The 25,392-nt window shown below is 38.9% G+C and overlaps 1 protein-coding gene across 3 annotated transcripts in view; it reads left to right on the top strand.

Moving 5' to 3' along the window:
* Nucleotides 1–25,392, top strand: part of LOC102113376 (ephrin type-A receptor 6) — a 385,909-nt gene that overhangs the window by 309,968 nt on the left and 50,549 nt on the right. For 2 of the 3 annotated variants that reach the window (XM_088052284.1, XM_014253507.2), the window contains 2 exons: nt 8,406–8,467; nt 18,365–18,574. In XM_088052284.1, coding sequence (XP_087908410.1) covers nt 8,406–8,467; nt 18,365–18,574 — 272 coding nt within the window. Of the gene's footprint in view, nt 1–8,405; nt 8,468–18,364; nt 18,575–22,178; nt 22,251–25,392 lie in introns of those variants that run through there. The other variant, XM_088052285.1, reaches the window with a different exon arrangement.

Raw genomic sequence — 25,392 nt, 5'->3', positions numbered from 1 at the left:
AATGAGATGCACACAGATTTTCTTCGTTTCAAGAGTAAGGAAAAACTAAATTCCCTTTTTTGCCAGTGGTAAAACACAGGATGTAAAAGCATAATCAGAACCAGTTCATTTTTGTGAGATGGGAGGCAGGAGAAACAGCTAACTTGAACTATGTTTAAATAATTTTGGTCTGTTTTAGGTAGGAAGCCAGTGTGCCTTTACCAAATTCAGCTTGCTGGAGTAAGCATTCCCAGGCCCAAATACTGAGTATGGGAAATAATCTGCCTAAATTTGAATTTTACACAGTGGTATTTAGGCCTGCACAGCCTTTTTAGGTGTCTTGTGCAGCTGGTGAAGATTAGACAATCCTGTACAGACTCGTATCACCTGTCTGTGACACACATGCAGAGTCAGAGTTGGAGAAAGAAGCTTGATAGTGTGTGCCTTCATGTTCTGAAGGTAAAAACTCTCAAAGAGAAATGATGAAAACCCCTAGGAAATCACAAAAATATCACAATCTTTGGTCCAGGGCATCATGTATTTGTGGGAGCCCTGACTTGCTTTGTTTTCTTCATTTTGGATTTTGCAGTCCACACGTTACAACCAAAGGTTCCTTTGTGGGGTTTTTTTGTGTTGATGTGTGACCTCCACTACTCCAGCACATGAGAAATGATGCCTTGCTCATAAAGGAAGAGTGGTGGATCATGAGTTTTTTATAGCTCAGTGGTATCTCAGATGTTTAATCTTTATGTAGACTAAAGGGAAATGAAGAGCTCAAATAGTAAATGGAAAAATACATAAAGGATATCCTAAAGTCATGTCAGCATCTTAGAAACTTCTCAATTAGGCATAATACTGAATAAACAACTGACATTTTAGAATAGGATTGAAAGAATACTTTACCCACGTCATTATGCTTATGAAAGCACAAAAACCTGTTTCATTGTAACCTTAGGTATGCTTTTTTAATTTTTTTTTATTTTTTATTTTTTATTTTGCTCCTTTTCAAATTTACGTTGTAGCTTACAGCTTCTAAATATAATGTCCCTATGATAACAGGTAAATTCACAACAGAGGTTAAGTAGGATTTGCTTCTTGTGTTCCCTAAGAACTTGTTATGAATCGTGGCAGACTGAATATGAAGTGCAGAAGCCCCCAGTGCACAGATTTCACATTGTTTAAATTCCTTTACGTGCTCTGGGGTCAGCAGGGCAAGGGATCATGGATGCAGTTGGACTCTGTGGTTTAATTCTGAGCCAAAGAGCATCCCTTGCTCTTTGCACAGGAGGATGTGGATTGGTATGAGCTCTGAGGAGCTTCAGGGTGAGATGTCATTAGATTAAGTGAAATATGCTGAATTTCAGTTATAAAATAACTGAGGTGAATTGTTTTGGTTAATCCAACTGGGCAAAAGTCTCTCTCTTACAACGAATCTGAACAGATTGTGTTATCTGTTGTGATTTTTTTTTTCTCTTATTCTTTGCTTCAGTGCTAAAGCAGAAGTGCCAGTTTTTCTATTTCTATAATATTATTTTAGCCATTATTTCTCTCTTACCTACCCATCCCCCAAGTAGTGACAATAAAACACCTTATTTCTTCTGGTTTTCCCCTTTCCTGCATTCCACTTGCTTTTCTCATGGAAAGATAAGGATCAGAAAATGAATCATGGAAACAACATAGCTGCTTTCTCTTTACAATTCTACTTTCCTTCCCTCTGAATCTTCCAGAATATCTTCTGGAGGCACACTGGAGGATTGATGTGGATTAGGGTTTGCAGGAGCAGCAGGACTGCTCAAATTTCTGTTGTCCAAAGCACATTCTCCCTTTGTGAGGAACCAGGAGAGCCACTTGCAGCCTGCAACACGAGGGGAGGGCCAGAAGGTTTGAGAAGGTATTTCATAAAATATATATACAGACTTTTCCTCGCTTCCAAAACACACCCACAGGCACAAATTCTTGCCAGTGGGTCACAGGGTAGTAAGTGGAAAAGCATTTAAAGTATAATTACACGAAAACAGCTCAGAGAACGGGTTTATATTATGAAATATTTTCAGATTATGGATCCAGATTCAGATTGTGTGGATACAATAAAGCCTCAGGTAGCAGTGATAGCTGTGTGGCCATACCTTACTAACATTTAAACAGTATATTATGGTCATTCATGTGTTTTGAATTGTAATTATTTCATTTTTCAGAAGTATCTTCCCCTGACTAAACTAACTTAATGATATTAACTTGTTTCTTAACTTGTTTATTAATGATATTAACTTGATTAACTAATGATATTTGATATATAGGCATGAGAAAATCCAAAGTGCTCTAGCAGCAAAATAAATAGGTGATTTCCTGTGGCAGCCAGATGTAAATATGTTACCCCATCCAGTTTGCAAACTCTGGCTTCTAAACTCTCAAAAAGGAGTTTGGAACTGTGACTTCTTTTTGAAGCTGCTTGGACACAGGTCTTCATCAGGGGCCTTCTGTCATGTGAGTCAATAATTCAAGTGTGGTGGTTTGCAGTAAAATTCACATTGGCTTCATGTGAATTGATGTGGGCTAACAATACAAAACTAAAAATGCAAAGAGGCAGAATTATTTCTAATCGCTTTTTTTTTGTTCATAATCTTTAGTTTCGTTTCTTTTTTCTTTCACCCGTTTTGTATTATGGAAAAATGTTTTTTATTAAGTGAAATGAATTCTTTCTGGTGCACACAAATGCATTTTCAGTTGTGACAGCAGAGAAGCAGCTGCAGTGCCATGGCTCTCTGGTTTGGCAGTGCACAGAGCGGGTGTGAGCTCCAGGAGTGGCTCCCAGGGCCTGGGCATTCCCTGCCTTTCCCTGGGATTGCTCTGGGTGCTGGGGGAGGCGCAGCCCCCACTGAGGGGGTGCCGTGTTTGGGGCTGGCTGATCCCTCTGGCTTTAGCAGGAGATAAATCCCTGGGCAGCCAACAGCAGGACGTGGCTCTGGAATGAAAAGATGCCTGATAGGGAGGTGATTTCCTGAGCCACGTGGATTCTGATCTGCAGAAGTGGTGGAGCGATATTTTCTAAATTGAACCAGGGAACAGGTGCCAACCTGTGCTGATTTAAGTGAAAGAATGGGTATCATGTGTTTATGTTAACAAATCTATCCCCATAATTGGTATTAGAGATTTTATTATAAGTCTGGAGAAAAAGAACGTGTGCTAACTGTTCTTTTTGGAGGATTAGTCTTACATAAAACATTCATTAAAGGAGTCTTTGCTGCATTATTTAAAATGACAACAGGAGACAACAAGCTGAATATTTTGTCATTGATATGACACTTCAGATTCTCCTTCTTATTCATCACTCTGGCACTCAATTAAATTGCATGCTATCAAAACCTTGTGTTGTGAAAAAAAAAATACAGAACTAAAAATATATACAATGTGAATTTCAGATTTAATCGGTATTTTACATTATTCTGCAATGTATGGCTTTTTTTGCTTTGGTTTTTTTTTTTCATTTCTGCTTATTAAAAAGATGTCAAGCAGATTGATCAATGGAAAATACAAAATTGCAGCATATTCTGAGGCAGCATGACATCAATACAGTTTGTTTGTCATTTTCACTGGTTTTATTTGAGTGGCACTGCAGTACAGCTGAGTGGGAAAACTCCAGAGAGGGAATTTTCTTAGGGAAAGTTGTCAAAAGCAGCCAGCCTCTTGGCACGAGGTGGGAGTTGTCTCAAAACAGTGAACAGCCCCTGCACCTTCTATAGATTCATCTCAGTTGTGATAAATTGAATTCCTGTCCTTTTCCTGCCCCATGCCAAGGCCCAGTACTGCTCTTGTGTATTCAGTGTGGCTTTCTGAGGTGCTGGAACTCTGAAATGGATCTCCCAGAGACACAGTTACTCCACCTGCAAGGAGGGAAAAATGCTTTAGACAATATCCCACATGTGTCTGGGTGGGAATATTTATGGTTTCACAAAAAATCTGAGAATAGAGAATATGGGGATGATACCAGTGTGTGTATTGTGTACAAATACAGTTATTATTTCATGTTGTTACCTTGGCTGTGTAGTAGAATGATACATCTGTTATAATGTGCTGCAAATTATAAATGTGATACGTGTAGTGTGTAAAATCTGTATTTGGGGTTTAAACCTATTGCCTCAGGGTGCTCTGTAAATTCCTCTGCTTTAAAAAGTCTGTCTTCTCACAGTACTCCCCACTCCAGCAGTGCTAAGCATCCAAAACTGATGCAAGTCTGATTTGTTTGACTGATTTGATCACTGAATCCATCTCAAACATTTTTATTTCATCCTCCCCCAATTCAAACAAGAAGCTGTGTGCTCTCCTCCAGCAATGCCTGCAGTTTTTAGCTCCTTTGTTCCAAGCCCTCAGCTCTTTTCAGTGTCCTTTTCCCATTCCTTGTGTGGCTCTTGACTGTAAAACTAACTCGGTTCTTCAGATCCTTTTCCTGTACCTGTTCCTGTATCCATGTGGAAACGCTCCCCTGAACTGGGCAATTCTTTGGGCTGGACATTGGGTGTGTTCCCATGCCAGGAGGTGCAGCCAAATTTGTGGAGGTCACTATCACTCCCAGGAATGCCTTCACTGCCATCTGTATTCCACTGCTCTTTGTCCTTAAAATTATTTATTCTCCATCCTTTGTGCTGTAAGCAATCCTGGGGAATAACTCAATGTCTTCCAGCTTTGCATTAGCCTGCCCCTTGATAAAATCATCAAATATTGCTTCTCTGTCTCGGAGACTTCTCTGCTCCACTCCCATTTATTCATTCCTGTTCTTGTTTTGAGGATGAAGAATTCTTAAGTACAATGAGAACAATGTGAATTTTTGTAATCTAAGTGATGGGCTTTTTTAAAAATTTATTTAGATGCAGACACTACAGTAGTCTAGAAATCTCCCAGTATTATTTTTAAAGCCAGTTTTGTAGTCCTCTTTAAAACTAAAGCAATGTTTTGTGTTTGTACAGGGGTCTAGCACATACAAGCTTTTCTGAACTCAAATTGCACTACTTTATAAAAGATAACATAAAGAATAACATTCCCACTGGATTCTACTGTGTACCAGGGTTTTTTACTGTATCTTCAGGCCACCCTAACAACAGCTGGGACATTTTTAATCCACAGGTGCTGGCTAAAAATGACTGCCAAAGCCTGGCTTGGAATACTTAAATAGCTCCAGGGATAAATTAAACTTGCAGCCAAAATCAGGTGGCTTTTATCAAGTGCTGTCACTAAAGACCGGATTTTTTGAGAATTTAGGTTTGTGTCCAGATTAAAGATTTCTGCTTCAGATAATCAAGTGATGGAGCCAGGTTTATTTTCATGGTGTCATGACACATTGTGGTGTCTTGACACAATCTCACCTCAATTTCATTTGAAATTTAGGAAGTGTGGCAAGTGATACAGACTGAGTCAGTGGGAAGCTATCAGCCTAAGTGGCTAAATTTATTGATGAAATGCTGATTTTCTGATATACAGCAACCTGTTAGAAGGAAAATGCTGCTCTTTTTGGTGTATTTAGTGCCATTCCTGTGCTGTCACTTGGAAGAGCTGGTTTTGTGTTAAGGCATGTCATTTCAAGTCATTCAAGTTGAGTGGTTTAAAACCTCCTTGCCCAGTGAAAAAAAAAATCAAAATCTCTACAGAAAGATTCTTTGCAGAAAGATACAGATTAAGGCATATAAAATTTATATATATAAAATTATGTTAAAGTATACATGTGCCTATAAATAATAATAAATATAATATATTAATTAAATAATATGAATAATTTAATAAACAAAAACATATAATATATAATTATATATAATTTTATATGTTTTATATTTTATTATATATTTATATATAATAAATATAAATTAATATAATTATAATCCAAATTAAATAAATATGAATATGTTTATATAATCTAATATATAGATATTATTTAAATCTATTTTATATGATAGAATTATATTTTATAATTTACATTATATGATGAAATTATATATTAAATATATTTCATAGTTACTTTAATCTAGGAGCATAGGGTCTAAGCAAAAGGAAGTACAGGTGGGTTTGTTTATTTTTGGAGGGAGGAATATTTTGTGAGAGAATGCAGAAGAATTAATAGTTCTGTTTAACAAGTATGAAAATAATTTGTTTGAAGGATATGAATCTAAGGAGCATTAAAGCTGTAATGTGAGTCTGTGAGCCTCTAGAGAATCTTACAGCTTCTGGAAAGTGTAGAGTGCCAAAGGATTACCCTCAAGAAATCAGGGGTGCTGTTTTAAAGCTCTATTTGTCCTTCCTTTGAAATGCAGATTTTCCATACAGATGTTTTAGTTGTTGATTTACCCAGAATGAGAAATTTCTGGGTAACTTCTACCTGACCAAATATGCCATCTGAAAGCCAGCTTCACACCCCTATTTATTGAGAAATGCTATTGTCTGCATCAATTCAGAAATTACTACTTGCTCGAGAGGGTTTTGTAGAGTGTAAGATTTTCTAGCACCAGGCTGCAGTTGGTTTAATTTCCTAGATTATAGGATTTTCCTTTCATGTGGAGATGTCAGCCCTGTGACAGTAAGGAAATGATAAAGGTAAGGGAATCTGGGGCATTCATGTGCTTGGAACTAAAGAGAGTGGGCTGTACAACCAGTCATCATAAGCAAACTGAACTAAAGGAAACACAAATTTTTAAAATGCTCTGATCTCTAAGAGCTTAAAAGTGATGTATCTTTTCAGGTTATAATGCAAAACTAAGGTATAAAGAATGGGTGCAGATGAATATAATTGATTTGGTGGCAGATGCCCATCAGCAGCTGAGTCTAAATATTCAGTTAAAAAGAAAGAATCTGGTTATTCTTCACACTTCCAAGGGCTATCCAAAAAGACTATCAAGGCATCTGGGAATTTTTCACACACACAAAAAAAAAATGTAGTATTGTGACAACACTATGAAATGTTTTATTCATTGAAGATGTGAACATGAGAGTCAATACAGAAAAAAACACAAATTTTATTAGAGGAAATGAGGGAATATGATAGGACCTGCAGAAAGACCAGACTAAGCAGAATGGGCATCACCAGGAACCCAAAACTCTGCATTTGTCTGGCAAACACAGAAATGGATCATTCATCTTTTTAGATGGAAGGTTAACTGTAGCAGCTCAGGAGAAATACCTGTCTGTGGCCTGTTGTACCTTGTGGACAGTTAAATAAACACTTCCACTATTAACCAAACTGAACAGAAATGCACAATTGTGCTGGATCAAAATGTCCTTCTATGCTTTATCAGCCCGAGCACTGTGCTTGTTTCCTCATCCCCTCATCCAAAAAAATCACAAACATAATTTGAGCAGGAGATGGAAAAAAAAAGTGATGAAAGAGTCTTATTTTGGGCTTGAAAAACACTGTCCCAGCTAGTGTGGAATTGGGGAAGTGAAATGGGGGACTCACAGTGTCAGCACTTGGCATAGCTCTGGTTTCCCACAAACCCCAAAAGAGATGGGCATTCCCAGGAAAAGAAAAGTGCCATTTTAAGACTTTTCACTCCTTTCCTAATCTTACTAAGATTCTTATTCATTCATTTTTTTGTACAGAATGGTTGCTTTGTGATTTTAGTAATTCTAAGAATTGCTGTGCAGCCTGTTTGGCAGCCTGATTGCCCCTCTCCTATCAAGCACTTGTACAAGGGTGTTTTTTAGGTTAACCTTTTAAAGGTTTCCAGCAGTGAGGTGGTGTTTAAGTTAAATATATGCTTCAAAAGTGTGTCTTCAGATTTGGATATCCTCTCAAGAAATAAATGTAGTGTCTTGTTCTGCTTCAGTTTGGATATGGTACCACCCTGGGACTGTGCTGGTTGAGCAGAACCTTGATTTGGGTAACACTGTGTTTAGGTATTTACAAACATATGAATTCAGAGTTTTGCTGGATTATACACACCCAATGCACACATCTAGGTCTAGGAGAGCTTTTTTTTATGAGACCCCATTCTATCTGTCTTCTTTGTTCCTAAGTAACTGAGATATTTTTCTTTGAGAGGAAAATTATGACTCTCAGTTTGTAATTCTTTGGACGTGGCTCGTGAATATTTGGGTTTTGCCTTAATTCAGATAACATTCCAAAATATCACATGGCAAGTTGTGCTACTTGGAGATAGCAGGCTCTTCTTTGATCATTTTTAAGGGAGAATACACCAAAGTGAATGATGTGCATTCAGCTAAACCAGTAAGACCCAAAAAAATTTAAAAAAAAAATTAAAAAAAAAAAGGTACAGAAAATAATTCTTAGGGAGTAGCACATGGAATTGTGTTTGTGATATAAGTGAGAATTTTGGAAATATTTTTTATATTCAGCTAATATGTGAATAACCTCTGCAGAACAGCTAGAATTGTAAAAGCCCCATTATATGTCCATAATCCTAATGTGTCTTTTTGCTGTTTTGCAGGCAGACCAGTAATGATTGTAGTTGAATACATGGAGAACGGATCCCTTGACTCCTTCCTGCGGGTGAGGTGCCATTTTCTGATGACATTTGAATCAGAAACCATTCTAGGTTAAGATTTTAAATCATTTATCACGAATTAATTTCTACATAATGTTATTCATGGATTTTTAGTGAAGAATAGAAGCCTGTTCCCCCGGGTACATTTCTGACGTACAGTAATACATTAAAGCACGGCTAGAAAAAAAAGAAGATTTAAACTTCAGAATATAATTGATTTCTTCTACAAAAGTAGTTCCTGTATTTAGCAAAATGTATTTCAAATTGTGTTTTTGTGAAAGAAAAGATAAATTGAAGCATAAATGCCTGGCCTTATGGAAGTGGTTCATTTTTCTCAATCACCTTCAAAAATACTATGTTATGATTATTTTGGTTGGTGAAGCGTAGAATATACCCAGTAATTGATTTATAATATTTATGGCTACTTGCATTTAACAAATTGAATTAGAAAACAGTTCACGGGTGAAATGTCCTGGCATTAATTAACCCCCAAAGGTCCTTAGCAAACATTACAGAAGGACTACAGAAAATGTGAGTAACATGCTGGTAAAATTGTATTTAATTCTTTTTAGAAACGCAAATATGAAAGGTTGATCCCCCTCTGTGAGCTAAACTTATCCTAAAATAGTCTCTTTTTTTAACAGAACCCCTGGAAATGCTCCAGAAACCCACTGACCTAAGACCCTGTGTGAATAATTTTAATGTCAAGTATTTCAGATTTGTCTTAAAAAATAAACAGCAGCCCTTAGTAGCCCCACTGCCTTCCCCTTTCCATCCTGCAGAATGGGAGATCTGGGCTTATGGGAAGTCAGGGGCCTGTGGGTTTGGGAACTTGTTAGAAAGGGTATCCCAAAGGAGAGATATTCTGCAGGGAGCTGTGGAAATACTGGTGTGAAAATCTTGGTGATGGTGACTGAACGCTCTTCTTTGGTAGCAGGAAGAATGAACTGGTTGGAGAAAAAAAGTGAATAAGCAGGAGGGGAAAGCAGCCAACACTTCAGAAAGATTTACATGAGAGGGGAGAAAGTCATGCAGGCAGTACTTTTTGGGAAGAGGGGACCCACAAGAGAAGAGCATTTGGAGCAAGGGATACAGCCCTGAGAGGACAGCAGAGCCATTGTCACAGATACCTCTAGACCCTGATTCTCTTCACCTTTTCGTTTTAATTATTCCATAGTAATTTTTCTCCAACATTTCTTTGTTGTCCTCCTCATCAACTCTCCCAAATAATTTTTTTCATTTTCCATTGTCAAGACACATGACAGACATCTGTTATGTTGTCAGAAACATACCAGCAGTTTCCCATGAGAATTTGCTAATTTCTCAAAATCAAGTTATTTTTATGCAGCATTTGATCTCATCCATGTCTTGGATGTTTAGTTTTTAAAAATTACTCCCCTTTCCTTTCTGGCTCATCTCCCCATCTGCAGCACAGGAACTGCCCCCGTTCTGAGTACCTGCAGCTCCCCTGCTCTGTAATTTTCCAGTAGTGCCCCAGGAAGATTTGTCTGGGCCTGAAACATTGTTCTGTGCATGTGTGTGTGTGTGTAATTTCATAGAAGAGAACAGAACCAAGTCCTGAAATAATTGAGAGAGAATTACCATTCTCTGAACTGCTCTGGTATCTATATTCCAGGTTTATTTCATATGCATTCATGTATCAGAGCCGTTACTATTTATTAGGATACTTTAATAGAAACTGGCATCAGCAGAATTATGATGTTACTGTGAAGCAACACTTCTCACATTGCATTGGATATATTTGGAAGCAGAACTGCTGGGGGGAAATGTGAGCTAATAATTTCTGCAGCTGTTTTTCATGTATATTATTTTACAGCTTTAATTCACACATCAGATATGGGTTATTCTTCTGAAATGCTTTTTAAATGTACTTTAGATAATATTCAACATCCCAAAGCACTGTAGATATATGTCAGCATTTCTGTTTATAATTAGCAGAGCAAATGGCTGCAAAGTAACCTACTTTAAAAGAAATCCAGCTGCTTCATTAATAATAGTTGTTTCCTACAGATATAAGTCCACATTTTTAAAAGCTTTTGTGAAGATACAAAGAAGCAGAGAGGCTTTATCTTCAGCAATCCTAATGAAAGGCGTTCAGTGACTATAACAAATGTTGTGGGATTTGGAAGGGCTTATCACATAGTCTTTCTTTCTTATTATTTAAAGGAATCAATTGTTCCAATGCAAAGTGTTTTCACACAGAGGAGAAAAAAGCCCATTTCTCACCATAAGAAATATTTCCCCACGTACCACAACCGGCAAAAATTCCCCAGCACATCCCTCCATCTGTCTTTCTCCAAAAACCTGCAAAAATGTGTCATTCTTACAAACTCAAAGGGAGATTCTGTGGTGAACCATGTGAGGGTATTCCAGAGGAAGAATTCCATTTGCCATCGCCCTCCTCACAGCCTTGGTGGGATACTTGCTTTCATCCAGGTTGTGCCACCTGAATCAGAAGCCTCCCCCCCACCCTCTAATCTCTCACCTCTAAAATCTAAATAGCCTTCACTTCCTCACTTTACAGACAGCAGTGTCCACTTTCTGCTATTTGTGTGGATTTAACAGCAAGCTCAGCTGAATTATGTCTTCCCCACCCCACAGAGTATCCTGTATGCCGGCTGCTAACTTTGAGCTTTTGGGTAAAAAACATTGGCACAGACTTGCAATACGGAGCTGCTTCAGAGATACTCTAGTGGGAAGGCATCAGCTAATTAGAACCAATTTTGTAAGATGACGGTAATTAATTTCAGTGATTGTGCATCATCAGACATCCTAAATGGCTGGATACACTTGACACTGAATTTTCCTCAGAAATACTGCATTATTTCTGCAATTATATAAAACTCATTTAGAAAAGATGAAACTTGGTTTTTTGTAGTGTTGTTTGGGAGTTTTTTATCATATAAGATTGAGACATGTAGGTTAATCATCCCACAAAAATATACCTGAAATTCTCCATTAATGAGGCAGTTGTCTGACCAGAAATGAGGTTCTTGTGGCTTCATTTCTGGTAAGACTTGGAGAGATTTCTCTGAAAAAGGATGTGGGTTTCTAGCTAAGTACTTCCTCAGGGGCTAGAAGACTCTTCCAGGATTACACCAACAGATTCCAGGCAGAGGAAGTCTGTGCTTGGAAAGAAAGTGGCTAGCCCTTGGGAATTGAGGAGACCCAGGTAAAATTTCCTGTTAGCAGCTTCACACAGACTTTGGATGGGACATATTGTTGCATTTTAGTCACCTGCCCGTGTCATGGAGATCTCAGCAATCACTTATTCTGCAGGCATATGAGGCAAACAATAAAGGCAAGAAGGGTTGAAAGGGCAGCTCTCTGTATTGATAGAAAGATGTCAGTGATTAAACAGGGTAGCTGCAATCAGATGTGTTTGATTGGGCTTGTGGATACAGGCTGCAGAAGAGACAACAAAAAAAAGACACCGGGCAGAGATGCATAACAACCACAAGCTAGAGAAAAAAACCTTTTCAGCAAGCTGTTTGGTAGTTTGCCCTGCTGTGGGTTGGAGATGTCTGTTGGACCCAATGGGCCTATGAGATGATTGCAATAATTCCTACAAAAGTCCTTTTCCCGAGGCTGGATTTTTTACCCCAACACACCGTCCCCCACTCAGCCCACAGATTCACAGATGGGGCTGTTCATATTAAAATCTCATCTGTTCCATTTTGTTTTCACAGCTCCATCTAAGGGGTCATTCTTGGCTAAAATAATTTGATTTAGCATCACACAGAGAGGAACAGGGTGATTAGGAGGTGAGGTGGCTTCTTTGGAAGAATGATCCCTGGAGAGCTCTGTGCTGGCTGTGGTCTGTGCTCACCTCCTCGTGCATCAGGCACTGTGGGCATGGATTTAAACACAGAAAAACAACCTGTCTGGAAGCTGCCTTTTGGAGGAGGTCTGTGTTTGGCTACACAGAATCACGTTAAATCGACCAAAAAATGTCACCTGAAAAATAAACTGAACTTCTTATATACTGAACTTCTTTCAGTACTATTCTGCAGCTTCAGACTACCAGAGATTTGTTCCAGCTCAGTGTCCAAGGTGTGCTGAATAGGCAGAGATATTTAAGTTTGGAAGATGCTCCATTCTTCCCCAGTTTTGCAAATCTCAGAGCTGTAAAAGGAAGGGATGCATTATCCTGGGGTAATCGCTGCATCACCTTGCTTTCTTTATTGTTGCTATTTGCTGTTGTAATTCTCCTCTTCCTACCCAAAAGCTGGTGTTGATATATTTCCATTCACTTCAGAAAATTAAAATACTTGTGGAAAAACATTAGATTTATATACAGGCAAGCATAGTAAGTGAAAAGGCTGCCACACATACTTTTTTCCTTTCAAAGGGTCTATAAGAAATATACTTAATTGCCTTACAGCACCAACTGCAGCAGATTGTACAGCAAATGAAACCCTGGAATTCAGCTTCAAGTTTTAATCCCTCGAGGCTGGCCTAGCAGAGGCTAAGATAAGTGTTACTAGATGGAGAAAATATTGTGATATATTCCTCTTTCCTGGAGTAATCGTTATGAAGTTATTCTCAGAGCAGCTTTGCCATCACACTCATCCTTTTTGCAGCTACAGTTTAGATGCTGAGGCAGACACATTTAGCAAGTTTGGGGGAAAGGGAGAGAAGACAAAAATGAACACTTGCAGCAGATTCTGTGGCACAGTGTTGTAAAATGTGTGTTGTATATCCATCTAACACGGCCCTCTAAGACTAAGCTGTGGGGAAGAGAAGCCAGGTGGCCTTTTCTAAGTTTAATGGTTCCTGCTATTATTTATCTGCATTCAGAGAAGCAGCATCTTTGGAGCTCATAACTAATATTCCCTCTTTTGCTTTCCCATGCAGCATTCATGTGCACTTCAATTTATTAGAGGCATATTCCTTTCCTGGCAGGATAAAGGTGGGATTTTGCTTTCAAAAATCAGTCTGTAAAAAAGAAAACCTGCACTGGAAACCTGGAAACTGCTGATACAATTTTTTTTATTATTTTTTTTTTTTTAATCAAAATCAGATTGTGCAATTAGAGAGTGAATTTGAAAGAATGCATTCCCTTAATGAAATTGTAAGCAGCACGTATTTAAGGGATCCAAGATTTCACTGAGAATCTGTCACTGATGCTACAGAGCTAGCATTTGTTCTCAAGCAATGTTTTATCCTCTTAAATGATGTATAAAACATCATTTCTGATGCTGCTGTGAGAAGTTCATTTAGAAATGCTGGGCATTTTTAATATGTAGATATTGTTGCTTAGACATCAAATACCATAGATATTCTTAGTACCAAGCATCAAGAAATTGTTTACAAACTGTCTTTTATTTGAAGGCAAAAAGAATTTAAAAGGTAATGTGGACTCTCTCAGTGTGCTCTTTGTGAATTTGTCGAGAATGAGAAATCAGAAGATCAGAACAGAACCAGTGTCTTTTTTTAAGTGAAGGTTTTTTGAATGTCTTTTGAAAGAGAGGAAAAAAGAAGCCAAGAAATTACAGGCCAATCAGCTTAATGTCAACTGCTGTAAGATTTCTGGAACAAATTATCAAACAAAGTGTAAGCATCTTAAAGATAACAGTGTGAGCCAACACAGATTTGTCAAGAACTAAGTCCGTCAAACAGATCTGGTTTCCTTTTGTAGCAGGGCTCAGGCTTTGTGGCTGTGGGAGAAGCAGCTGATCTTGTAAACTTTGGCTTCAGGAAGGTTTTAAAACTCTCTCACATGAGATCTTGGTGAGCAGCCAGAAAAATATGGTCTTCATGAAATTTCTGGTGCATTGGGTACATCCTGTGTGGAGGGAATGGAATTTGGATGGAAAGAAGTATGGGGTAGGGCTTTTCTGCACTCTGAGTAGGATTACTCATTAGCATTTAAAATAAACTAAAGTAATTATATTAAATTGAATTAATGGAATCTATTAATAATAATCAAGACTGCACGGAACTCTGTCAACAGTTGAATGAAGAAGAAATTATAAGCTGACCCTATTTAGTACCAAAAATATAAACTTCAGTGTGATTCACATGATAGTTTGAAGTATGAGTTACACTTCCAAGAAATACCAAGCTTCAACTTGAATTTTGGGAGATTTAACTTGACAAAGTTCTACCATTTACTTTGCACAGTAAAACTGTGACAATAAATGCATAGCAAAACCTGCATCTTTCACCCAGTGACCATTAGGAACTGTCAGTGGTGAATATGATCTAAGTTAGACACAAACACACCATTTTCAGTGCTGTTCTCCATCTAAAATGAGATCTAAATAATCTGCAGGAAAATTTTTAGACCTGCACAGAAGATAAAGGCCTGGAAGTGTTCTGAATCATTTGGCAAATAAATAAGTGGGTTTTGGAATAAATGGAACTCCAGAAGAAATACAGAAAAATCCAATGGCCACCCCTCCAAAAGGTTACTGGGGAGTGAAATGGAAAAAACCTTCTGAAGAACAAAAATTCCATGGGCTTGTTGAAAGCACTGAACTGGGCACTGGAGCTGAAAACTGGAGGGCAAAAGGCAATGAGAGAAACTCTGGATATCCTCCTTCCTCCCCTACAGTTACTGAACCTCTTCAGCAGCCCATTATGTGTTAGTGCTCATGAAAGGTCTGTAACACAAGGAGAATATTTCACTTTCTCAAGGTTCTCAAAAATAAACTGTAGCTGAATAAAAATCACTGTTCAGGACATCTGTAAAGGCTGCATAAATGCAAGAACAACTAGTCAGATACTGCATCTATACCCAGCTGTTGAGAAAAGTTTATTTAGCAAAGCCATCAAGGCTTGATTAAAATTTAATGGAATGATAGGGTAAATGTGGTGAGTCCACTGAGGTCTGAATTGCTGCCAGTATTGATTAACACCCTTAACAGCCCAGTGGGAATCCTATCAAAAACATATTTCAAATCCAAGCTATAGGAATCAGAATAAAGCCCTGGGTAACAACCATCCTGTCAGTCAGATAAGTGTTTTATTTCCCTGTATGCCAAGTGAATGAAACAAGAGAGTGCAAAGTTGCCAAAGGATTGTACCTGGGGGCTAAAAAAATGCTGAAAATATGAGGCCAGATTCTACCTGCTATAATTTCATCAACCTAGCTGAAATTTCCAAAGGTTAAATATAGCTCATAGTCCGTATCCTGATCAGCTTAGATAAAAAAAAAATAATTGATGTATTGAAAAATAACAATTTATAGATTGTAAGGGGTTACAGCTGGCATGGAAAATGATGCAGAAATGATTACAAAGAGACTTGATTGAGAAAAACTGTTCTGCTGACAGTAAAAATGTAGTTGGTCCAACTGCAAGGCTGGCAGTGAAAAAATATAAAACCAAACATGAGAAAAGAGAGAGCAGAACAGATGCCATAGAGGATTCTGAGAAATAAACAGAGGGAGAAGGAGAATGGAATAAAATTGCAGCTGGTACATTAGCAGGTCTGTCATTTCTTTAACAGTGAAGATAAGAAGCTTTAACTTCTTGTGTCGAGGCAGAAGCCCAAAAAAAAACTTGAAAGAAGGACAGAGGGAATGGCAAAAGCATGAGATTGTTTTAAACTCAGGCATTACAGCTGTCCTGGTAAGGCAGGTATTGAGACTTGGAAAGAACAGACAAAAGGTTATGTTTTATGAAAAACCAGCCAAGCATGGTCTAGGTTTGAAAGAGCAGAAATTAAAAAAGGAAGGAATGAATGCTTGCAATCCAAGACGAGAAAAGGTTAAGGGAGGTGCTGCAGATGACTCTGAGGTTTGTTGAAAAAATGGAGCTGTTAAGGAGGATTAGGAAGAGGTAAAATCTAGAGGTTTGAGGGTTGGTTATTTCGGTGGTTTTTTGTGGGGGTAGAGGAGGGCTTGAATGGTCATTTTATAATAAGTCAGGTGCTGGCACTTTGTTCCAAATCTTAATTCTACTGAATTAAGCTGAATAGCTGAAAAATGTAATCTGGACATGGTAAGTGTGAAGAATATTAACTGTTGGCAGCCAGCTTCATAATTTTTTAATCAATTGAACAATTAGAATTAGTAAATACAGGCAAACCCAGAAATCCTATGTGGCCTCATTACAAAAATATTGGCTAGAATTCCTGTCCCTCCTTTACAGGAAGCAGTTTCAAGTAGTTCAGAATATAATCTTTTGTCTGTCTTTGCTTAATTGCTGGATGGAATGAGTTTATTTAAAACCTCTCTGACTGGTAGTTTGGGACTCATTAAAGTCGTGTCTTGGCCCTCACCTGAGTGTCCCCTTCAGAGCCAGCTGATCATAGGTGGCCTTGATGGTGACAACCAGGGTGTGGCTTGGGGAGAGCTGCTTCCACTTGGCTGTGGAGATTTTAGAGACCAAAAAGCTTTATTGCCCTGACATAAGGCACTGACACATTCAAGGGGAAGAAATTGTTCTAAATCAGTTGTAAATAGCTGTTTTCAAAGAAGCCTCATTAAATGTGCTTTCTTGGGAGGTGGCTGTGGTGCTTGGCATGGCTCCTTAAATACAAGTGTTGCTGAGAAGCATAGTAAGACAGTGAGGTGGTCTAGCTGACAAGGTGTGTTGGTATCTTCCTTTTACCTTCCTTTATTTTCTTTCTGATTTTTGTCGTAGTCTTTAAATGTTCATATCCTGACTAGCTGGATATAGGCCCCAAATCATTGAATCATTATGGGAATGCTGAAACACTTTACTGACCAGGGATAAAGCTAAGCATAGCTCAGCCTGTTGCTTTGCTGAATCTAATGCATTTGCTGAACTTCCTGTAAGCTTCTCCCCTGCAAAAATCATCTTGCTTAAATGCATGAGCTAAGCAATAGAAGTGTCTTGAATGCTGATCAGAACTTGTCTGTAACCCAGTGCTAAAAGTGTTGAAAGAGAAAATGAAAAGTTAACTTGTTTGCAGGAGTTGTTTTCGTTTGGCTGTTCCTGCTAACATAAAAATCCTGGGTCACTGAATAATCCATGAGAAGCTGAATGTCTGCCAGTTGAGGTCACAAAAATACTCCTGCAAGCAGTCTGCTGTGAATGGTAGATAGGGCAGGCCTGAACAAGGTAAAGAGCCTTTAATCACATTTCTGTGCAGCTCCCCACTGCCACATAATTCAGGAGCTGTCTGATGCAGGACATAAAGAAGTGTTAACTTTGATGCTGCAGATGGAGAAACTGAGGCCCAACAAGGCTGCCCAGCTGGGAAAGTACATTTAATGGCATAACTCTTATTTACATGATCAACTCCAATAGATTTCAGAAGGTGTTGAGCAGTTTAATGCATTCATGGGTTTGAGCTTAACCTTAATCAGCCAGGAAGATTTTTTCAAAGCTACATGAGCCCTGAATTCCACCCCAAATCTTCTTTTTAATCTAGTGTTCAGAGATTAGGTGTTAGGTGCACGAGCAGCATGAACTAAAGCTCCAAACTTTTTTCAGGTTATTTTGGGATTTTTTTTTTTTAACAAACAAACCCTTTTCCAAAAAATACCCTAAAAGTGAGGTAACAGCAGTACCTCAATGCATACAATCAAAGCTGAGACAATGAAAAGACGCTTCTTTGTTTCCTGAGGCCATGGAATAATCGGTGAAGAGTCTTGTGTCCTTTCTCGTTCTTGTACTAAAAATAGTGTTGGGAGAATATCTTCATGGTAACCAAGTATGAAAGCAATTAAATATTGTCAGTAGGAAGATTGTGAAATGTGTGAAAATGTGGAGGAAGGGGGGATAAGCTGCACAATGAGAGATGTGATGGGATGCACTACCAAGCAACTTAAGTCCTTGAAAAAACAATCTTGTAAGTGGGCAGCTTTGCTGGATTGGTGACAGAAGTATTTTAAATAAGAGCTGTGGTTGATATCACTGGAATGAAATAAATGGGAACTAGCTGTGTTGTTTCTTGCCTTGCAGAAGCACGATGGGCACTTCACAGTGATCCAGCTGGTTGGAATGCTGCGGGGGATTGCCTCTGGCATGAAGTACCTGTCGGACATGGGCTACGTGCACCGGGACCTGGCAGCGCGGAACATCCTGGTCAACAGCAACCTCATGTGCAAAGTCTCAGATTTTGGCTTGTCACGGGTGCTGGAGGATGACCCCGAAGCCGCCTACACCACAAGTGTGAGTTTTCTTATCTAATTTGAACAGCTGATTGCCTGGTGCATCTTGTATTCCAGTTTCAGATTTATGTGTGCCATGGGAAGAGCAGTTGGAATTGGCTTTGTTCCCTTCTCAGCCATGTGATTCAGTAAACACACTGGCAGTGCTAAGGGAAGTTGTTTTGATTTTTGGCTAAGGGATGTGTAATAAATTTTGGCAAAAGTTTGTTTTAAGAAAATGTGCAAGTATAAGTGGGAGACCTTTCTCATTCTTCTTTGAGGTTTTGTTGGCTGTGGAGGGTCTTTTCCCATGTTGTTTCCTCTTCTGCCAATTTGTGTTCATTTATAAGGATATATTTGTAAAAGAGAGAGATGGGAGAGGAGAGAATCTTACCAGCTTCACTGTTGGAAGCATGCTGTCAAGCCTTGCATTCATAAATTAGAATTTTAATTTTATTTCACTGAAGTTTACTTTCTAGCAGAACATGTAGGACCTTCCTTGCATGGTTTTGGTCTCAGTTTATTAATACGTAATTCCTTATGTAATGAAAATAAACTGTTTCAATGGCAAATGGGATTTGGGTGAGGGGAGCTGTGGTGGGGTTTTTGGTTTGTGGTGCTGTTAGGTGGGTTCCAGTGAAGTGAAAAATTTTTGAACATGAAGAAGTTTGTTCAAATGACAAGTCCCAATACACCATTTTTTCCTGATACCAAATTACATTTCAGTTCCAATTATTATCACATCAGCTAATTGCAAGCTGATTTTTTTAGTAACTTTCATATCTATCATTTAAACTAAAACTGTTTTGGAGGCAGAGTGCTTTCTCATTACTACTCTCACAAAATGTGCAGAATTTATTCCCATGATAGGGCACAGTGACAGAATTGTAATAGAGAAGATAAATGAACATTAAATAATTTATTTCAGCCTTTTTTTTTCTGTTTCACTTTAAAAGTGATGTATGGCCAAAATAAGGAACTCATCTAATTTCTCTGTACTGCAGGAAGTATTGCTGTGCATCTACTGAATTCAATGCAGATATTGTAATGGGATTATAGATCTTATATATTTATAGATGTAGAATATATATTTACTTTTCGTTTAGGCCTAAATAGAGGTGTTCTGATAATTTTGCTGCAACTTCCATTTCTTAGAAGTTCTATACAGAACTGCCAGCTGACTTAGAGGAAAACAAGTCAGTTTGCAAAGTTTTCTATTGGTTTTAATATGCAAGCTGGGGAAAAAAAAGACCCCAGATTTTATTTTATAGCAGAGATTTCCTTCATTTGGCTCTCAAAACCTGTTTTGCTTGTAAGACGCTTGAAAGGGAAAATAAACACTGCTGCAGCTTAACATGAGGGCTGAGCCTCACTGATTGCTCAGCTGACACCAAGTGCCCCAGTGACAGGAGTCCAGTGACAGTCTCAGCTCTGAGCCCAGGCTCATGGGCCCGGCTGGGGAGAGGCACTGGGAATGGCCAGGCAGCCCCTCCTCTCCCAGGGAGCCTCAGGAAAGACACCAAATGATAATCAGAGGCTTTCAGCTATTATTTATCCTCTAATTTTCTGCTGGATACTGACACAGAACAATTAGTTTTACGGAGTAGTTAGTGCCTCGCCTCTTCATCATGGCTAGAGCTGCTTTTAGGAAGTCCTACATTGTGGAAAAAAAAATTACATATTCCTTTTTTCCTTTATCTGTGCTGAAGGACTTCCTTGAAACGTAGAACAGGCTTTGTTGAAATGCTCCCTGTTTTTCTGTCAGCTCACACACCCAGCTGTGTAACGTGAGGCTGTTGTAGGTGTAGAACTCACAAGTGCTCAGAGCCACTGCTCCAGCCTGCCAAGGCTGCAGCCAGGTGCTGAACTACCAAGAGCTGCTGAGCAGGTACCTAGAGCATCCAGCAGGAGGGGTTTCACAGATGCTGATGGCCAGTGGCAGGTCCCTGTGTCAGCCAGGCATCCGAGGTGAGTCTGTTTCAAGCCTGAACCCCGCAAAGAAGATGAAAAAGCATTGAAACTTAGGTGGGAAAATGGTGTGTACCATTATGACATGAACTAAAAATTTGTAAATGGGAAGAATTCAAAGCGACAGAGTCAGGTATAAGGGAAATGAAAAGCATTTCAAATCATTTATTCCTTCAACTGCAGCTTTCCTGTCCTTGCAAGTGGCTCCTCACACACTGACTGTTTCAGTCACTGAGGCAGAGCCTGCCCAGTTCTTTCTGTCACCTCTGGTCCCTGGGGAGTCCTGAGGGCACTGACAGCTGCACTCCATGTTCTGTTACACTCACTCTGCATGAGCTGGGGATAGCCAGATTTCTGTGGGATGCTCTTGACTTCCATGGGCTCCATCCTCAGGGTCTTGTTCCCCTCCAGCAAGTCCAGCAGATTTCTCTGTAGGAACACTCAGCAGGAAGTCAAAAGCCCTGACAGTTTTCAAAAGGACTCAGCACAACTCTGACCAAAATTGGGTGGGGACACAAAGAATGAAAGATTTGTCACAATGGCTGTGGAGGACTCAGGGAAGGCTTTCATGGTAACAGAAATGCGGACTAGAAGCCCACATTGGGTGCCAAATCCTCTTGGAGCTCTCACTGCCCATCATTTTGGCTCTGACCTTTTTACCCCTCATGAACATCTTCCCAACAGCAGGCCATGTGTATTACTAGAGGATTTTACAGCATGTCTTTAGTTCCATACCGTGTTTCCAACATGTGAAGGTTAAACCCTCTGTTCTCTCAAAGATTCTGGTGCTTTTAGAATTCATGTTTCCTCTCCACAGAGATTTTTATTGATAACAGCCCCGTACCTGTAACTGCAAGAAACCCATGGAGTGGGTCTGCATATTGAACAGTGGTATTTTTAGCCTCACATCTCCCAGCACAGCACTGTCAGTGCTCAGAGGAAACTGATTCTTTTGTCTTCCCCTTTTTGTCTTAGTCCTGGTGTCAAAAACTGAATGGTACAATTGGTTGTTTTCTTTGAAAATTATCTACAATACACTGTAAGCCAAAAATAGACCTGTAGATCTATGATGCAGTGGTCAATTATTGTGTGAATGTGCTGGTTTTTTGTCTTCCAGCCTATTGAGACAAAGGATGTAAATATGTCTTTGATGAGAGGGTTTTTAGGAAATAAAATATTAATACCTGTTTGTTACCTGGAATCAAAAAATTTACAGCAAGTTTTCATTTTAGAATAGGAAGGAGGAATTAAAAGCCAGGAACATTTGATCCAAATCTTTGTGTTCCAGATTGATCAGGAAAAGATAAGGCAAACTTTGGGATAATTGAGTACTATGTGGGTTTTGCCTTTGGAGACAAAACTTTCATTTTTAGTAGTGGTTTCCAAGGCAACAGTTAGTCATAAAAAGACACTTCTGTTATATAAACAAGCATTTCTGTCAATACAGAGGACATCTAGGCTCTTGCATCCCTGCTTTTAGATAGACTGTGTTGGATGCTGTAGATTCATTTCATTTAAAACATAGTCAGGGTTCACATGTGTTTCAAAAGGAGCCACATGGCTCCAGAACAACTCTTTACAGGCAGCAAAATATTTATAATCAGAACAAAATTTGTGGCACCACTGCAAAAAGGACTAAACTGGTATTTCTCTTACAGGTGGCACCTTAATAGTCTGCATTAAATCTTATTTTTTATCAAGACAAAAAGCTGCTACAAATGGAATTATATGGTAAAGAAATGTATTGTAGATTTTTTTTTATCAGCTTTATTTCTGAATCCATTCTGAATTCATTCATTCAGCCTTACTACATGAAATATTTTCTTCTTTCCATAATAGTAGTTAGAGAATTTATTTATTGCATTATATTTCCTGAATCACTTTGTAAACTTTATCATTCTGATTCTTCTCAAGCCAGTTGGGTGAAATACCCCAATCCAGGAAGATCTCAGACTGATTAGATTCATCAGAGGAGCAAAGACTGATGCCAGTAACCTTTATAAATATCAGCAAGTAACAAAATTTGGGGGGGGGGATCAGGATGAGGCATTCATATTTTTTGACTTTGTTATATACACTTTCCACATTGCAAGACACTTCCAGATTTCCCTGAGTGGTACACAAGTAACAGGTTTGGGGAGAGAAGGTTTAATTTACTGAAAAGTAAAACAAGATGCAAATGATTTTCCAATTAATTTGGGATGTTAAGCAATAGTTTCTGAACAATGTCTGTGCTATTGCAAGCATATTGCCTAGATTTTTACTTTAAGGTTAATCATGGACCCTAAATTGGTTATTGGCAACCATTGAAAAAAAAGAAGCTGCAAAGGTCTGCATTAACCTGTTTTCTTGAAAACTCATTGGTGACCTAAGATTGAGCATAAATGGGGTCAGCTCTTTGTGTGTGACATGACATGAAGGGTCTGGAGCACCAGTCTGATGAGGAGGGGCTGAGGGAGCTGGGGGCCTTAGCCTGGAGAAAAGGAGGCTCAGGAGGAACCTTATTGCTCCCTGAAAGGAACCAGGTGGGGTTCTGCCTCTGCTCCTGGTAATGAGTGACAGAATGAGAGAAAAGTTGCTCCAGGGGAGGTTTAGACTGGATATTAAAAAAATAAAATATCCTTCCAAGGCTACTGTGTGAGACAATAATATTATTTGCCAGACGAGAGCTACAGACCTCAGTTGGATCCCCCAGGGGTTGGCTTTGGATAGGTCACTTGGTGCCATCTTGCCTCATCAGGATTATTGTGTTCTTGTGCAGGAATCCAGCTGCTGGCTGCTGCTGCCAGTCCCCAGACACTGCAGGTCCCTGCTCTTTGCTGGGCACCACCCTGCCGAGGGCAAAGGTTTGCTTTCAGCTGCAGTGCAGCAGTAGGAGTTACTCTGGTGGGACTCTGGCACACACATCAGTATTTTGAAGTAGCGAGTTATTATCTCAGAATGTGAGCAGGAAGCAAGTTAACAAGAGCTGTGCTGAGGTGCCCAGCCTGTGCCCGGTGTGAGGATTGCAGTAACTGGTTTTAAAGTGTGTGATGGGATTCCTGTCCTCTGGTAGTGAGATGAGCCACCTTTCCCTGAGCGCCAGCTCCAGCTGGATCCATTCCCTGCTCTCAGAGGATGCCTGGAGACTCTGCATGTGCCCATACTCAAGGACAAGTAGCCAACAGGTGAAGGAATGTCCTGGAAAAAGTTGCATATTTGAGCTGTACCAGTGTGAGGTGTGATGACTTTTAATTACCTGCTGTGTGTTTAAAAGTAAGTTTTTAATGTAGTTTAAAACTGAGCAATTCAGTGCAGGGTGTGGTGCTTGCCATTTACTTGGGTTGTTTGTAGCGACCCCTGAAGATGAAAATATGTCTGTGACAAAATTTAAACATTTGGAAACATTCATTTTCAACTTCTCTCTTCAGCTTTTATCCAGCTGTGATCCCAAGTTCATCTAAGAGGTTTTCTGGTTTATTTAGCCCTCCTTAAATTTAGTAAATTTAGTAGTAAATTTAGTAATTAGTAATAAATATAGTAATAGAAATAAATAGGCTATAAAAGACCACGACAAATAGACCCATAGGAGAAAGGTCCTAGGACAGGAATGAAACATAAATATAAAATTAAACTCTCTCCATGTTTTGTTAAACCTTGTACTTCTGTGGGTACTCACTTTCACAGTCACTGGAGTTCTGAGAATGCATACAAAAAAGCATGCAAATTTGCATTTAGATGTGCAGAAATTAAAAAGAAGCTTAATGGTTGAATTTAATTATAAAACTTAATCTCATCCCTGCTTTTATCTTCCACACCACTCCAAGTAGGAACTCCAGATATGTGTTTGGCAGAGAAATGCAGTTGGAAATTTGTGTTTCACTTTTTCATTCCCAAAATTATGATGTTGATGAATTCAACACAAGTTTGTCCTCAGATTTTGGCTGTAAAAAAGATGGTATTTTGTACTTCATACCTAATGTGGCTTTCAAAGCAACATCCATCATTCATTGTAATCCAATTTAATTTCAAAATACAAAATACATTGTAGTGTAATCAATCTAAAGGATGCTGCCTTCAACAATTTCCAGGCTCTGCCTTTCTTTTGGCTTGGATTTCAGCTTTTTGTCTCTCTGGCTCCTCCCATTTTCATATGAACAAATTTGAGTTTTGAGCTCTACATGTATGTGCTTTTGCTGTTTCTCAGGCTGACACTCTGAACATTTCTCAGTGTTTTTATTAACAGATGTTTCATAGGATTGAGAATGAACTACGTACAGATCTGTAGTGCTGGTGCTCTTGGAGATCTTTGTATGTTAATAATTGATGAATCTGTTTGTGACATTTAACCCTGAAAATGATTGCATTTTTTTCCCTTCAAAGAGAGTCACAGTGTAAAGTGTGTCTTTGGTGTAAGATTCAAAACTTGCCTGTATGCAATCCATACAAAGAGGCAATGTTACATCTCTGAGCAAATCTTAATAGCTGTGCAAGGACAGAGGAGGTGGAAAAAGTCAAGGCATTGGCAAGTAATTTCTGAAGAGTTTAAAGAGGATTATGAATCTCAGAAAGCTACAGGTGGTGTTTTTGAAAAGACATGGGGCTGGCCAAGGCACCAAAGTTACTGACCTGTCAGCTGGGCATGGAAACCTTGAAAAATGGTCTGTGCACTCTCTTCTCCTTGGAAACCAGCCCAGTAAATGTAAGCAGTGCACTTCATGTATGTGTATACATGCACTGCATACTGTGAGCTTTCACTTTGGTTTTGATCCCTCATACTGTTAGTAGATTTTTTTTTAAGCTAACAATTTTCAGAATATTAACCTAATTTCAGACACAGCTGGGGTTTTATCCCCGTATGGATTTGATTGCATGCAGTTATAATTTTAATGA

The sequence above is a fragment of the Pseudopodoces humilis genome, chromosome 2, assembly GCF_049639895.1.
Source record: "Pseudopodoces humilis isolate 2021_Gansu_Grassland_sample_001 chromosome 2, ASM4963989v1, whole genome shotgun sequence".
Lineage (NCBI taxonomy): Eukaryota > Metazoa > Chordata > Aves > Passeriformes > Paridae > Pseudopodoces > Pseudopodoces humilis.
This window is presented reverse-complemented; position numbering and strand designations above follow the sequence as displayed.